The sequence below is a fragment of the Rhinatrema bivittatum genome, chromosome 17, assembly GCF_901001135.1.
Source record: "Rhinatrema bivittatum chromosome 17, aRhiBiv1.1, whole genome shotgun sequence".
NCBI classification, from domain to species: domain Eukaryota; kingdom Metazoa; phylum Chordata; class Amphibia; order Gymnophiona; family Rhinatrematidae; genus Rhinatrema; species Rhinatrema bivittatum.
The window spans coordinates 19,375,543-19,388,604 of NC_042631.1; the positions used below are offsets into that span (position 1 = coordinate 19,375,543).

General features: G+C 40.3%; 1 protein-coding gene across 15 annotated transcripts in view; it reads right to left on the reverse strand.

The window, feature by feature from the left end:
- MICAL2 (microtubule associated monooxygenase, calponin and LIM domain containing 2) overlaps positions 1 to 13,062 on the reverse strand; it is a 187,095-nt gene that overhangs the window by 120,243 nt on the left and 53,790 nt on the right. For all 15 annotated transcript variants that reach the window (XR_003853270.1, XR_003853271.1, XR_003853272.1 and 12 more), the window contains exons 3-4: positions 1,255 to 1,462; positions 154 to 270 (exon numbers count right to left, since the gene is read on the reverse strand). Coding sequence is in view for 11 of the 15 variants with exons in the window: in XM_029582916.1 (XP_029438776.1) it covers positions 154 to 270; positions 1,255 to 1,462 (325 nt within the window). In the remaining 4 variants the exon portion in view is untranslated. The remainder of the gene's footprint in view (positions 1 to 153; positions 271 to 1,254; positions 1,463 to 13,062) is intronic.

A 13,062-nucleotide genomic window follows, 5' to 3' on the forward strand; every position in this document is an offset into this window, starting at 1 on the left:
CCCACCACGAGCTTATGTTTGTGGTGGGTGCGAGCTACAAATTTTTAACAAACAAAAAAACTAAAAACTGAAAACAACAGAGGCCCCTATCCATCAGTTAGCCGATCTTTGTTAGAGCTATTTAATATGGGCTAGAAGTAAGATGCACTGTACTTTGGTTTTCGTGGTCTTCAGGGGGCTCTACGACCTTCAGGAACTCCAAATTCACATGGATTTCTACTCCAAGCAAAAGCGCCACCTTGAACAAAATAAGCTGCAATTGTCTGATACCTGGGAAGGAAAAAAGAAAAGCACACAACACTTTTAAGAATTTTGGGTCGGAGCGTAGTCTTTTTTTTTTTTCCCTCTCATCATGCACAAGACCTAAAGAGACTTCCTCCATTAGGAAAGGTAACATTTAGTCTAAAAGTATATTAGTTTCACTTTAGGAAATTCCTTGTTCCACTATGTCCATAAAAGAGAACCAGTGGCTGGCATTTCTCCTGCCCACCACTCACTGCATGAGCACACTCAAGTCCAAAAACAATGCCAAATGCTCAAATTTAGATTTTGGAAGTTCTGCCCAGCAAACAGCTTTCTAAGCACCTGAATTATCTTCCACAGCAACGTGTGCTTCTGTCTACTATCACCACTGCAGATCAAGACCTCACAGCTGATATTAGGACGCCATAAGAGCAAGGTTCTCGTTTACAGCTTCACTAGATGAGCAAACTATAGGATTTAATTTGATAATTTCTAAAATTAAAACTAAATTATATTTGCTGAATTAAAACAAAACACTCATTTGATAATTATGGACAGAGATTCACTCTTCTACTTTTAAGATACTTATACAAGACCATTCTACTTCGAGTCTATCAGAATATTTGTACGAACCAGGAATGTATCCCACATTTCCTTTATTGCTTTCTGCAATGAGTGATATTATGTTAATTAGTGCAATGTGAATCAGTTTTATATTTTTTTAATTGTAGACAGTAGAAATAAAAACTAAGCACTGTCAAGCCGTGAATTTCAGGTACCTCAGTCTGGCTGCAGAAGCCTGCTGGAAATTTATAGCTGAAGTAGTAGTAACTGATGAAGACGATATATTAAGAAAACCATTAAAAGTTCTATTATTTTAGTACCATTTTTAAAGGGCTGCAAACAGTTATATAGAAAACAGAGCAGGTTTTCCATGAAGGTTATTGCTTAACCCAACACTGTCTAGCATTTTGTCACAAAAGAATTACAGTTAGTCTTGCCGATACTTACTAATGTGGTCAATGGACCCTGCACAGAATTTCCCATAAAACTTCTTGGCCCCCAGACCTCGAAGGTCATGAATGGTGAAAGGCCATAGATGGAGGACATTGTTTCTGGAAAATGTGTCTCTCTTTTCTACCACCACCACTTTTGCTCCCAAGTAGGCAAGTTCTATGGCCGTCCTCAGACCGCACGGGCCACCGCCAATGATCAAGCACTGGAAAAAAGAAGAAAAGAAAAAAAAGGATTTAATATTAGTGACCATGTACACAGATAGACATCACCACAAGGGAAAGCAGGTGACTGCCATCCGGCAGACTGCCATCCGGCAGAAGATCATGCCACCTAAAGCATCCCTGAACAAAAAAAAAAAGTAAGTCAGTATTAAAACTTAGTTAATACTACATGCATTAATACGTTGACAGCTTCAGGCCGAAAGCATCATTTTTAACTAGCTGACCAAAAGTCCGTCAGGCTGAAATCCTACAAGTTACCACTCTACTGGGCAGACTGGATGGACCACTTGGGTCTTTTTCTGCCGTCATTTACTGTGTAATACAGCAGTGAACATCCTTCCAAGACCCAAGTAACTTTCTATTCCAGATCATCATTTGGCGCCATATATTTGTAGGCATCTCAATATGTTATCTGAAAGCAAAAGAAATTACAGAAGACCTGAACCACTAGAGAGACAAACTAGGCGTATGAGTTGAGTAGGTCATCATTCAGAATAGGTTTCAGCCTGGCTGCAAATGCTGGTCTCTGCAGATCTACAGCTGAACTCTTGTCACAATCTAAGCACATTTCTTTCTGCTCACTCCTTACTTGGCCAAGGTTGTACCATTTTAAAAGTAAGCAGTTGCTTTCTCTAATTTCATTGATTTTATCTTCATTAGGCATGGCTTACGTGCATGCATTCTTTAACTAGTTGTATTACATTTCCACAGTTTGAATCGCAGCACAGGCATCTTTTCTGTACAGCAGGGCAACCATGGGAGACCCAAAGCTAAGTCGTGCCCATGCTCAGGGCAGGTTGCATGGGCTACAGATATGCAAAATTAAGTTAGCTGAGCCCATCCCTTTACCCTTTCCTCATATATTTACCATACTCTCCAGAGATGATCATTACCCCATGCCTAAATATCCAATTATAAACTAATACATCAAGTATGACACACCATTCATTTTTCTATGTACAAAGATACTATCTCCAGAGCTAATTATGCATTAAAAGAACCCCTTTTAGACAAGATGTTTTTGGAATTACATAGTGAAATTGGTAAGATGCTATGATATAACGTGAGAACTCGTGTTCAACAAAGTGCAAGCATCCACTCAACTGCAATTGAGCCATAATTGTAAAGCAGCTAACTGCTAAGCTCTGCAGAGTGTTTATGGTAAATAGCACGATCATAAGAAACGGACAAAAAAATAAAGCATATGATAGCTTGTGATATTACTCTGCAATACTGTGCACTTGCACTTTCAGAAGTGGACAATAAGCCGATGCCTAGGCCTCAATGTTACTGAAGGCACCTTAAAACAGTGGGAATCCTCCGTGCTAGCAATTTCTGTGCTACTAAATCCTTCAACAGTCAGGATCTGTGGGCACAACTATTGAAGATGTAGAACTGAGAACAGCAGCTCACAACTGGAAATTGCAACACAGCATTTCCTGACCTACCTCCTCTGCCTCTTCTGCCAGACAAATGCATTTCTCCGGCAAAATGTACTGCTTGGCACTAATTTTTAACACCATGTATTAGTCTGTGTACTATGCAGACCAGTAGATCCTGTATAAGAAATCAGAATACACAAAACATTCATGGGAGAGAAGGTCCTGATCGCTATAGGAGTTACTAGAATGGGTAGCGACAAGAAGAGTAATCCAATTCCATGACGCTCTACAGGAGCCTGACCTGTCTGACATAGTAAAAGCAATGCCTGGTGAGATCGGAATCACAGCAGCTTAAGAGAACTCAAGCCACTCCCCTCCCACCCTATGTTGCACAGATTTTTAATCACAGCCAGAAGACCACAAAGGGACATCCTCAGTTCAAGACCGAGAACTAGTCCTTAATCTTGGCCAAAAAGAGATCCCCCTACACCACTGGACGTGAAGAGTGGAACGTCTGCCCATTTTACCTTTAAGATCAGGCATGATTGGTGGTTCTGTGAACAGAGAATAGCCTCTTCTTGTTTTACTGACCCAGCTATTTCCTCCTCCTCCTCCTCCTCTGTTCTTCCAGCACCATTAGAACCAGGGCTGGGATCCGGCCCGACGATCCTTCATTCACTCACAGTTACCTGGAGATTTTTTTCCATTTCGCAGCCACAGTCCTGGGCTGGGGTCGACACCGTAACTCCTGCCTGAACGATGCAATCATGGACCCTGAACACCAGCATCAGGCGTCATTCTTCAACGATGACCGATTCCACACTCCCACCCCTCCAGGGGGCTATGAGAATGCAGCTCTTGCTGCATCCCCAGCCCAGCTGACCCTGAGAGTTGAAGACCTGCCTTGGGGGTCGAACCAAAGGACCTTCCCGCATGGCAGTGCTCAGCCATGCGGGAAGGTCACCTGCTCCACCAGGCTAGCCCAGAACAGCCTTTTAGGAAGTCTACGACACAATAACAGAAGACGAGCATCCATGTTTAACTTTCACACTTCATAATTTTCCTCCAATTTTTTTTAATGTGCTTTAAGTTAATTCAATGTACAGTGCAGATGTGGTCAAATTCAGCACATTTTTACTGAATCCAGAACAAACAAAACCTAATACTAAGAGTGGGTTGAAATTACCTTGATATGCAGGATAGATCTGTGCTGCATCAGCCACAAATTCCACTTCACTTTCAGGACTGTCTGGATAGTTAAGGGAGCGGCACATACTTTTCTACAACATGACCAAAAAGGTCCTGCACGGGTGCAGATGTAATCCAGTCACTGTGAAGAAAACATTCTGCAGTTGCCAGTGTCTCACTGTGGTTTCTTCTTAAGTCTCTGTGTTGAATAAGCTGCTGTTTCAATAAAATTAGTGGTATACCTTCCAAAGCACTACCTTTCCCCGTCCCATATTCCCTTAGTTAGCCTGATTTTTCAGGCTCTCTCTCTCTCTCAGGAATATGCAGGAAAAATATACTTGCAAACATGAATCTCGTTCCTAAAGCCTACGTTCTCCAACTCAAAATTCTAAAAAACCCCAAAAAACATTAAACACAAGTCTTTGCACAGAAATGCTCCAACTACAACAATCAATCAGGACCATAGCCAAGGGCAACTTGCAGACACTGCAGACTCACATGCAATGCTCAAGACCCACAAAACACGGTTCGGTTTTTAGGATATGCAGAATAAGACTCACATTAATCACACACATTTGCATGCATTTCCTCTAAGAACCCAATTACATCTGCAGAGTTTGGTTATACTGAAAACCAGATTTGTTCGTACCCAACAAGGTAGTTGCCAACCCATCGTGAAGCTTGTAGATGAAAAGCAAATGCTTACTGTATAAGTCATGCTTCCATCAATTTTATCTTAACAGATATTCAGAAACTCTAGTACTAGGCATTATATATTTCTCCCCCCACATAAAACTTCTCTTTTGTTTCTATAAAGTTATCATTCAGAGCTGGTTTTACCAATCCCGATTAGCTTCTCTTAACTTTTAGCAACATGTTGTGCTGGAGTGCCTCTAAACATTTTCAGAGAGCTAAAAGAATAAAATCACAAAAAGTCGACTGTGGAAAAAAAAAAAAAAAGCTGGACAAAATTCCACCCCCTAATTAAATGTCTACAGACTTCTGAAACTCTCTCTTTTGTAATTATTGCACTACTGTCAATTTTCAATCTGACAAAAATGGCCACATTTCATCACTGCTAATGTTATTGTAATCATTATTTCTAGGCTTAGTTAAAAACAACTTTCCCATGGCACTTTGGGCTTTGCTTGCATTCCAGAAACCTATTCATTACTTCTGTTATCATATCAGGTGTCAGTGGTTACATCCATTTGAATATTTACTGTGAATGTAGAAAACTATTAATTAGAAATCTGATTCTACACCAGAAAGAGGTTAAACTAAGCACAAAATGGTGGAGAAATAGTCCAACTAAGCATGCAAGGTAATGAGAACAAGCATGCAAGATATTACCAATGCACATCTGTGTAAATCAACATGTGTGTGTTTATCTGCCTAATCTCAGGGAGGCCTGGATTTATGCTCGGGCTTATTAGACCTATGGCTAAGGTGGCAAATCCTATGAAAAGGCCCCAAGCAGACTGTGAGGGAGGGTTTTAAGGGGCTGGCCTGGCTGCACCATGTAGCCTTCAAGGCGGAGGCTAGAGCAGGATTGAGTGCAGCTCACCGAGGGCCCCTGCTGGCAGGAGGCTACCGAGCAGCCAGCATCGTTTCAGATTCGGCCCACTGTAAATAAAACCAGCATTTACGGTAAAACAGGTCCAGAGAGCCAGCCCCAGTGTCTTACTAATGAAAGAATAAGAATGAATAAAAATGTATATAGGGGAACAGGAGATTATAAGAGGATAGGACCTCCCAAAACACTGCAAAAAACTTGGATCACCAATTTAACTCACTTTGGGCCATAAGGTTAGAGCAAGAAATCAAATATAAATAAACTAAATGATTTCCAGTTCCATTTCTGAAACTTGTCTACTTTCTTTCTAGAGTATTGATGTGGTAGCAAAACACACTCACACTCACACATACACTCATACTCACACAATTACATTCCATCTGTATTTAATATAAAATTAAGTTTTTAAAATTCTTCCCTGATCACCCTCTCTGGCATAATTAATCAGCAAGTTTCCTTTACTGCGGAACGGTGCAGTGAATTAGCATAATTCTTGTTAATTCTTGGATGGGCAGACCCAAAATATAATAGAATGAGCACTTTCCTGCAGCATATAGTTATGTAAATGTACCCATTGATAACTACATTGCCAGGTGAATTGTATTCCCAACCTAAATACACTGCTCATTTCCAAAACACAGATTAAGCTGTGCTAAAGATCAATGATTAGAATATTCAAAGTTGAGAATCTTTCTTTGTTGTATAATGCTAATTTTACCGATGTAATTGCTAGTGTCCAAGAGCAGCTGCGTTCATGCTATTCTTTTCCTCTGTCTGTTTTGGGGAGATTTGTTCTTGTAAAAAATGGAAGTCCTCCCAAAACCTTTATATAAAATGCAGATGCTTCCCTGGTGGCTTCCGGTCAAGGATTTGAGCAGAATTACATCTACATTTGTGTCCTTTATTTAGAATGGGAAGGGGGCTAAGATTAGCAGGGAAGTTGGGGGGGGGGGGGGATAAATTTTCCAGATCTTAAATATTACAATGCCACATATGCCAACTGCGCTTTCTAGGTGAGTGGATTTCAGGAAAATATGTGTACTGTTGAAAAGACTTGATGATCAGAATGGTTTGTCCTTTGTCTCCTATGTATTTAATGCACACTGGTGATAAACAATTGGGGAAAATGGTGAATTCAAATGTGCACTAGCATGGTGCCGGCTTCGCAAGACCTGGGGTTTGGGAGTCCATCAATCTCTATTCATACCTCTACTTGGAAATAAGTATTTTGCTTCCTGTGTGGAATATAAATCTGCCTTTAGTTACTGGCAAAGACAGGATTGTCTTGGATCTCTGACATGTACGAGAAAGGTGGTTTCTCATGTATTATCTTTTGAATATGTTCAAAAGTGTTACCAGACTCCTGCTATGCAATTTATTTTGCATTTTTGCAGGCAAGGCACTAGCTGGATGATGCGGTTTGAAAGGAGTCCTCTTTTCTTCAGGATGTGCAGAATATGTTGGCTAAAGGAAATTCCACTGCAGGGTAGCATAAAATGTTCAAAACCCATCTCCAGGAACACCCAAGGTCGCATTAAGCAGATTTTGGTCATCCATGTTGAGTGAAGATATTGCACCAGAGGAAATAAAGACATTTTTCTTGCAATGTCCCAGTTTTTCCCAAAGATTCAGAATTGAGAAAAATGAAATTCAAGGTGTTTTACCATGTGTATATATGAAGGGCGTCAAACAACAAGATGAAGCTTACTCCGTCTTCTCTATGCATTGTCAAGCTGAACCAGGAATGCTACTGCATGATTTTGTGCTCTGTTCCAAACTGGATGCGGCACTCCAAGGTGCTGTTTAGCTGCACTGGAGCTACGTTGCTCCCTACAGGGAGGCAGATCTTATTGGAAGACTTCCCAAGCCTGAGCTGCCTCGCTAAGGAAAGCCATTACCATAAAGTGCATGGAACTGCCGACTGGCTCTAGTGTAAATATTTTCGGGCTGCCTGTCAGCCTGCCATAAATACGCAAAGATGAGCGGCTCTCTTTTTGTGTCTCTTGGCAGAGTGCGCTCCGCTGAGTTGTAGGCAACAATATGACATCAGGCCCTGGCATTTCTTTCAAAACGAGCACGTCTGCAATGCTACCGGCAAGCTCGGCCTGAGCCTAACAGCCTGCCTCCCCCCCACTCTCATCCTTACTCTCTTGGGTCTCCTAACCTCCTCACCGACCATACTATTTCCTGTTATTTTATTTTTAAACACTCGGAATAGCCAAGGCTCCATTCCCCCCAAGGTCATTCCAACATTATTCATCATCATCATCAAGTTTTCAATACGCAACACCGATGCACTATAGTCCTGTCTCTGCTCAGCTTTGCAGTTTCATGATTTAGGCTTGGAGCAAGGAATATCTAATCAAGACATACAGACAAGACAAAAAACAGGAGAAGTGAAGTCATTAGGAAGCAAAAAAAGAAAAAAAAAAAAAGGGGGGTTTACAAGAAACATAAGATTGCTTTATCTCACAGAATTCAGCACGGCCCCATCAAATTTGCTCTCCACTTCCCTCTATCAGGTCCTCCAATGGTATATGAGATACTCTGGCACCAGAACATCCTTGTACACGGCCAGCAAATCTCATTTTCTGTTTATAGGTAAGGGACCAGGGCTAACATCATTGCAGAGCCCCAGTACAATCAGATCTAGCGTGGTAAGGGGCTGAAATAAAGGCAGGAGGAGCCTTTTCTTGGGGAATGAAAAACCAAAAGCAGAATCTGAGTCTTTAATCTGAATGCCAAGAGAATTATTGTCAAAAGTTTTGGTAATATGGCCGCTTTAATTTGGAAATGACAATAATTAGAAAGTCTGAGCTCATGGATCATATTTGATGAGTACTGGGGAGTTATTACAATATTGAAGGAAGTAATGCCAAATGTGAAAAATGCAGTAATATCATTAATGTTTAACATAGTTGTAGTGCTGTATGACGACGCTTCTCTCTCTCTCTCTCTCAAAGCAGCAGTCATAGAAAAATGTGCTTTTAGAATATTCACAACGAAGAAAAAAATAGCTAAAGATAATGTTCATTTTTATTTCTTTCATGACAAAAATTAGTTTTTAAAACCTTAAAAATAAAACATACTTCTACTTAGCCACTCCAAACTATGAAGCTGCATAGACTGGGATGATTCTCGACTGAGCTTTATCAAAAGCTTATGTAAATAAACTAATATTTATAAAACAGGAAGAAAGTTGACACAAAAAGATTTCACAAGATAAGAAATGTGGCTATTAACAACAAGGAAAATATACATCTCTATCTCCCCCTCTTTATACCCGATCCCCAGCCCGTACAAACCTCAGACTCCTTCACTGGCTAAAGAACCAGAACACTCAGCATCATTCTTCCTCCAGCAGGGGTCACTCTTCCCTTCCAACCACAGCACATTACCCTTGCATATATATGCCCAGGTCATCACAGACAGAAGACTCGAACCAGAGCCTCCCTGCAGTGCAATGCACAGCGCTACGGCCAAGCCATGGGGTGTGTCAAAGGTGCACACCTTGAATAAGGCCACTTGTGTCCCAGATCTTGGGAATGGAGTTGTATTAACTCCATTCCCACATCTGGGACATTCACTTCACGAGATCCTTTCCAGCAGGGTTGTACAGGGACCACTGAATAGCTTAGGGTCTTCAAGTCTTTCCCCAGGAGAGAGAGGAGCGAATGGGAAGGGCGTGAACAACCTCATTTGTTAAAGTGGTGACCTGCTTTAGACCTTCCCGTCTGGTCAGAGCATAGATGGGAACTGCTCTGTCCCAAACAAAAAACTATTCCTTTTGGGTTGGATCCAGTGTTTCAACAAGGGACTGAGTGAGTCTGCAAGGGGCATCTGCCCTGCTAATGCAGGAGCGGAGTGGTTTCTATTTAATGTAATTGGCCTTACATGGATATAAAGAGACTGCAGATATTTGGAAGAGATTTAAACAAACAATCTGAATAAAATGCAAGTCCGCGGGAACACAACTACCTGCGTGCCTGTGTGGTAAATAAAAGAAAATGTTTCCCCCGCCAGATGGGTCTTGAAGACAATCCTTCCCTGCTGTGGAAAAGAATCCCAGTGACCCTATCCAGGATCCAAAGCATGCCTGGGTTACACCTTGTATTGCAAAAAGAAATTAACAAAATGAAATAAGATAAAAAGACAAGCAATCTGAAAAGAAGAACAAAAAGCACTGAAGGGGGGAAAAAAAACCCCCAAACAGGTAAATTGGTATTTTTATGGATTAAGGACTGTATTTCAAGGAGAGAAGCAATACTCCTGACAAAGAAAAGACAGTTTTATCTTAGTGTATTACATTAACCTGCATTTCTTTGCTGCAGCAGTAGAAAATGTCAGCCTCACTTATAGTAATTCCCATATGTGAGATGCACACATTAGACTCGGTAAGATAGTCTTACAGCAGCTTCTAGAATTCCTGGGTCTGACTTCACATCAAGAATAAGAACACAGCAAGCAGAAGCCAACTAACCCATCAGAAATTGGCTACTGCAAGATAAACATGTTGAATTTTGGTACTACACAAACTGTAACTGCTGGTATTTTTTTCTTAGAATATAAAACTTGTTTGCAGTGAAAGAAAAACAAACAAACCACATATACAGTGGCTACAGAAAGTCTATACACCCTTCCAGAAAGTTCACCTTGTGTTGCCTTACAGCCTGAAGTAAAATCCATTAAAACGGGGTTTGTTACAAGTATCCACAAATCCTACCACGCAACTGCCAAGTGAAAAATATATTTCAGAATTCCTTAGAAAATAAAATAGAAACAAAAATATAGAATAACTTGGTTGGATAAATGACCATCTTTCCCCATTCGTGTACTTCTATAGCAATCCTAAATTCTTAAAGCTCTGGTGTAACCAGTTGCCTTCAAAAGTACAACCTATATGAATTGGCCCCACTTGTGTTGTACTGATTCATATCATAGGATAAATTCAACAATTTCTGTTGGTTCTCTCTGCTATAGAGTGGAAAAACCCAACCATGAGCGCTAAGGAGTTGTCAAAAGAACTCCATGACAAAGCTGTGGAATGGCATAGATCTGAAGATGGGTTTAAAAGAATTGCAAGATCCTTAAATATCCCTCAGAACTCAGCCAAGATTATTAACAAGTGAAGGTGCATGGTACCAGCAAGACCCTGCCTATAATCACACTGTCCTCCAAACTGGATGATCAAGCAAGGAAGAAACTGATCAGGGAGGCAACCAAGAAGCCAGTGGCAACTATGAAAGAGCTACATGGCCAAGATTGGTCAAAGTGTGCATGTCAACTATGCTATTGAAGGTATATATTAGATTCCAACATTCATATATATTACACACAATAAAAGGAATGTATATGTAATTAACATTCATTAAACCAAACTATTACAAAACATTTAATGTTTAATAAGTTACATGAGCTTCTTACAATGTACATCAAATCATAACAGTCCCAAGTTATACATGCCAGTATATAAAAATTTATATTTATACAACTGTATCAACTCATATGTATCACACACATTCAACCCACTCATCTTACATGATCTAAAATACACAAACCCCACTAATATCAATCCAACAATAAACTCTCCAATTTCCATATACTTTAAATCCCTCAACAAACACCCCAATACCCAAACAAGTCCCAACATCAGAATCCTGTATGTTTCACCATAAACAACAATATTCCAAGCACTCCACAAATCTGGCCTATAAGGTAGGGTGATAAGAAGGAAGCCTTTATTCAAGAACACCCATCTTGAATCTCATTTGAAATAAGTAAAGGAATACTCAGGGAATACGACAGCCATGTGTTAAAGTTTTATAATGTGATGAAACTAAAATAGAATTTTTGGGCCTGCATGGAAAGTATTATGCTTAGCATGATCTCATCATAGAACATCACCCAAAGAACACCATCCCTACTGTGAAGCATTGGTGGTGGTAGCCTCATGTTATGGGAATCTCTCATTGGCAGGAACTAGGGCATTTTTCAGGACAGAAGGGACAAGTAATGGAGAAAAGTACAAAAATATCCTTGAGAAAAACCTGCTACCCGCCGCAAGAAAACTAAAACTGGGACTGAAGTTCACCTTTCAGCATGAGAACCCAAAGCATGCAGCCAAATCTACATAGGAGTGGGTAAAGAACAGAAAGTTATATGCCCTGGAGTGAACCCACACAAAAACCTGTGGCATGACTCGAAGACTGCTATCCATCAACACTTCCCAAGGAAATATATATCCGCCTAGACGGATATATATTTATCCATTGTGTGGTATATAAAACTTTTAAATAAATAAATAAATAAATAAATAAACAAACAAACAAACAAACAAACTTGACAAAGCTTGAACTATTTTGTAAAAAAATGGCCTCGTATTGACAAATCCAGATGTGCAGAATCAAATAGACCTATCCTAATAGGCTCACAGCTGTTATTACCGACAAAAGTGCTTCCACCAAATATCGATGGGGTGGGCGTGGTGGAGATTTATCCAATTGGATTTCAGTTCTGCTTTTTGGAAACATATATGCTTTGTTCCCCAATAAAACATTTTTGGCCTTCAAAAATGTGGAGTAGGGTGTGTTGATGAATAGGAAAAAAAAATCATTTAAATGCATGCAAATCTGATATATTGACACTAAAACATGAAAAATGTTCAAGGGGGTGTGGACTCTATAGCCACTGTATGCACAGTAATTACAACCGTTCGTGCAGTACATGCAACTGTCCCTTCCACTTTCAGGTTTTGATGGCTAACAGATGTGCCAATTAAACTGATTTTCATTTCCAAAAATCCGGTAAAGACATACTGTGAAAGGCAGATTTCTAAAATATACTGTTTTCTTTAACTATTTTGATTTCTGTATAACTACAAAAAAGTTTCAATCTTTTGTGCACATAGAATATTCTAACTGTAAAGACCGCGTTTCAAACCCAGAGCATACAACGTAACTTCAATATCAGCCCTCCAAGCTGCTCTTACATATTCTCTCATGTTCCAAAACTGGAAGGGGTACTGGTAAACAGCAACACCTATCCACTTCCTCGCCTGTCTGCGTTCTGCACAAACCAAAAATAAACAGCTTCAATCTAAAGAAAAAAAAAAAAGCACACACATCTGAGTGTTCAAGAGACCCTCTGCACCGTTGAAAGAAATGCATTTCCCCAATTACTGATGCAGGAAATCAGAAAGATCTGGCGCACAGATGCTCACGCTGGTGCACAGGAAGGTTTCACAACAGTTTCCTTTTGGCTTGGTAGAAATAATTAACGCCACTCCCTTAAAACTACTGAGAACTGCACATTATTTCCCTTCATCGTGCAGTTTTATAGAGCCTAAGGAAAGATGAAATCTTACCTAATGATTCTATCAAATTAGGGACAGGGGGTTTGGCCCAGCAAAGTCCTGCAGCTCAGCCTCTGCTGGGAC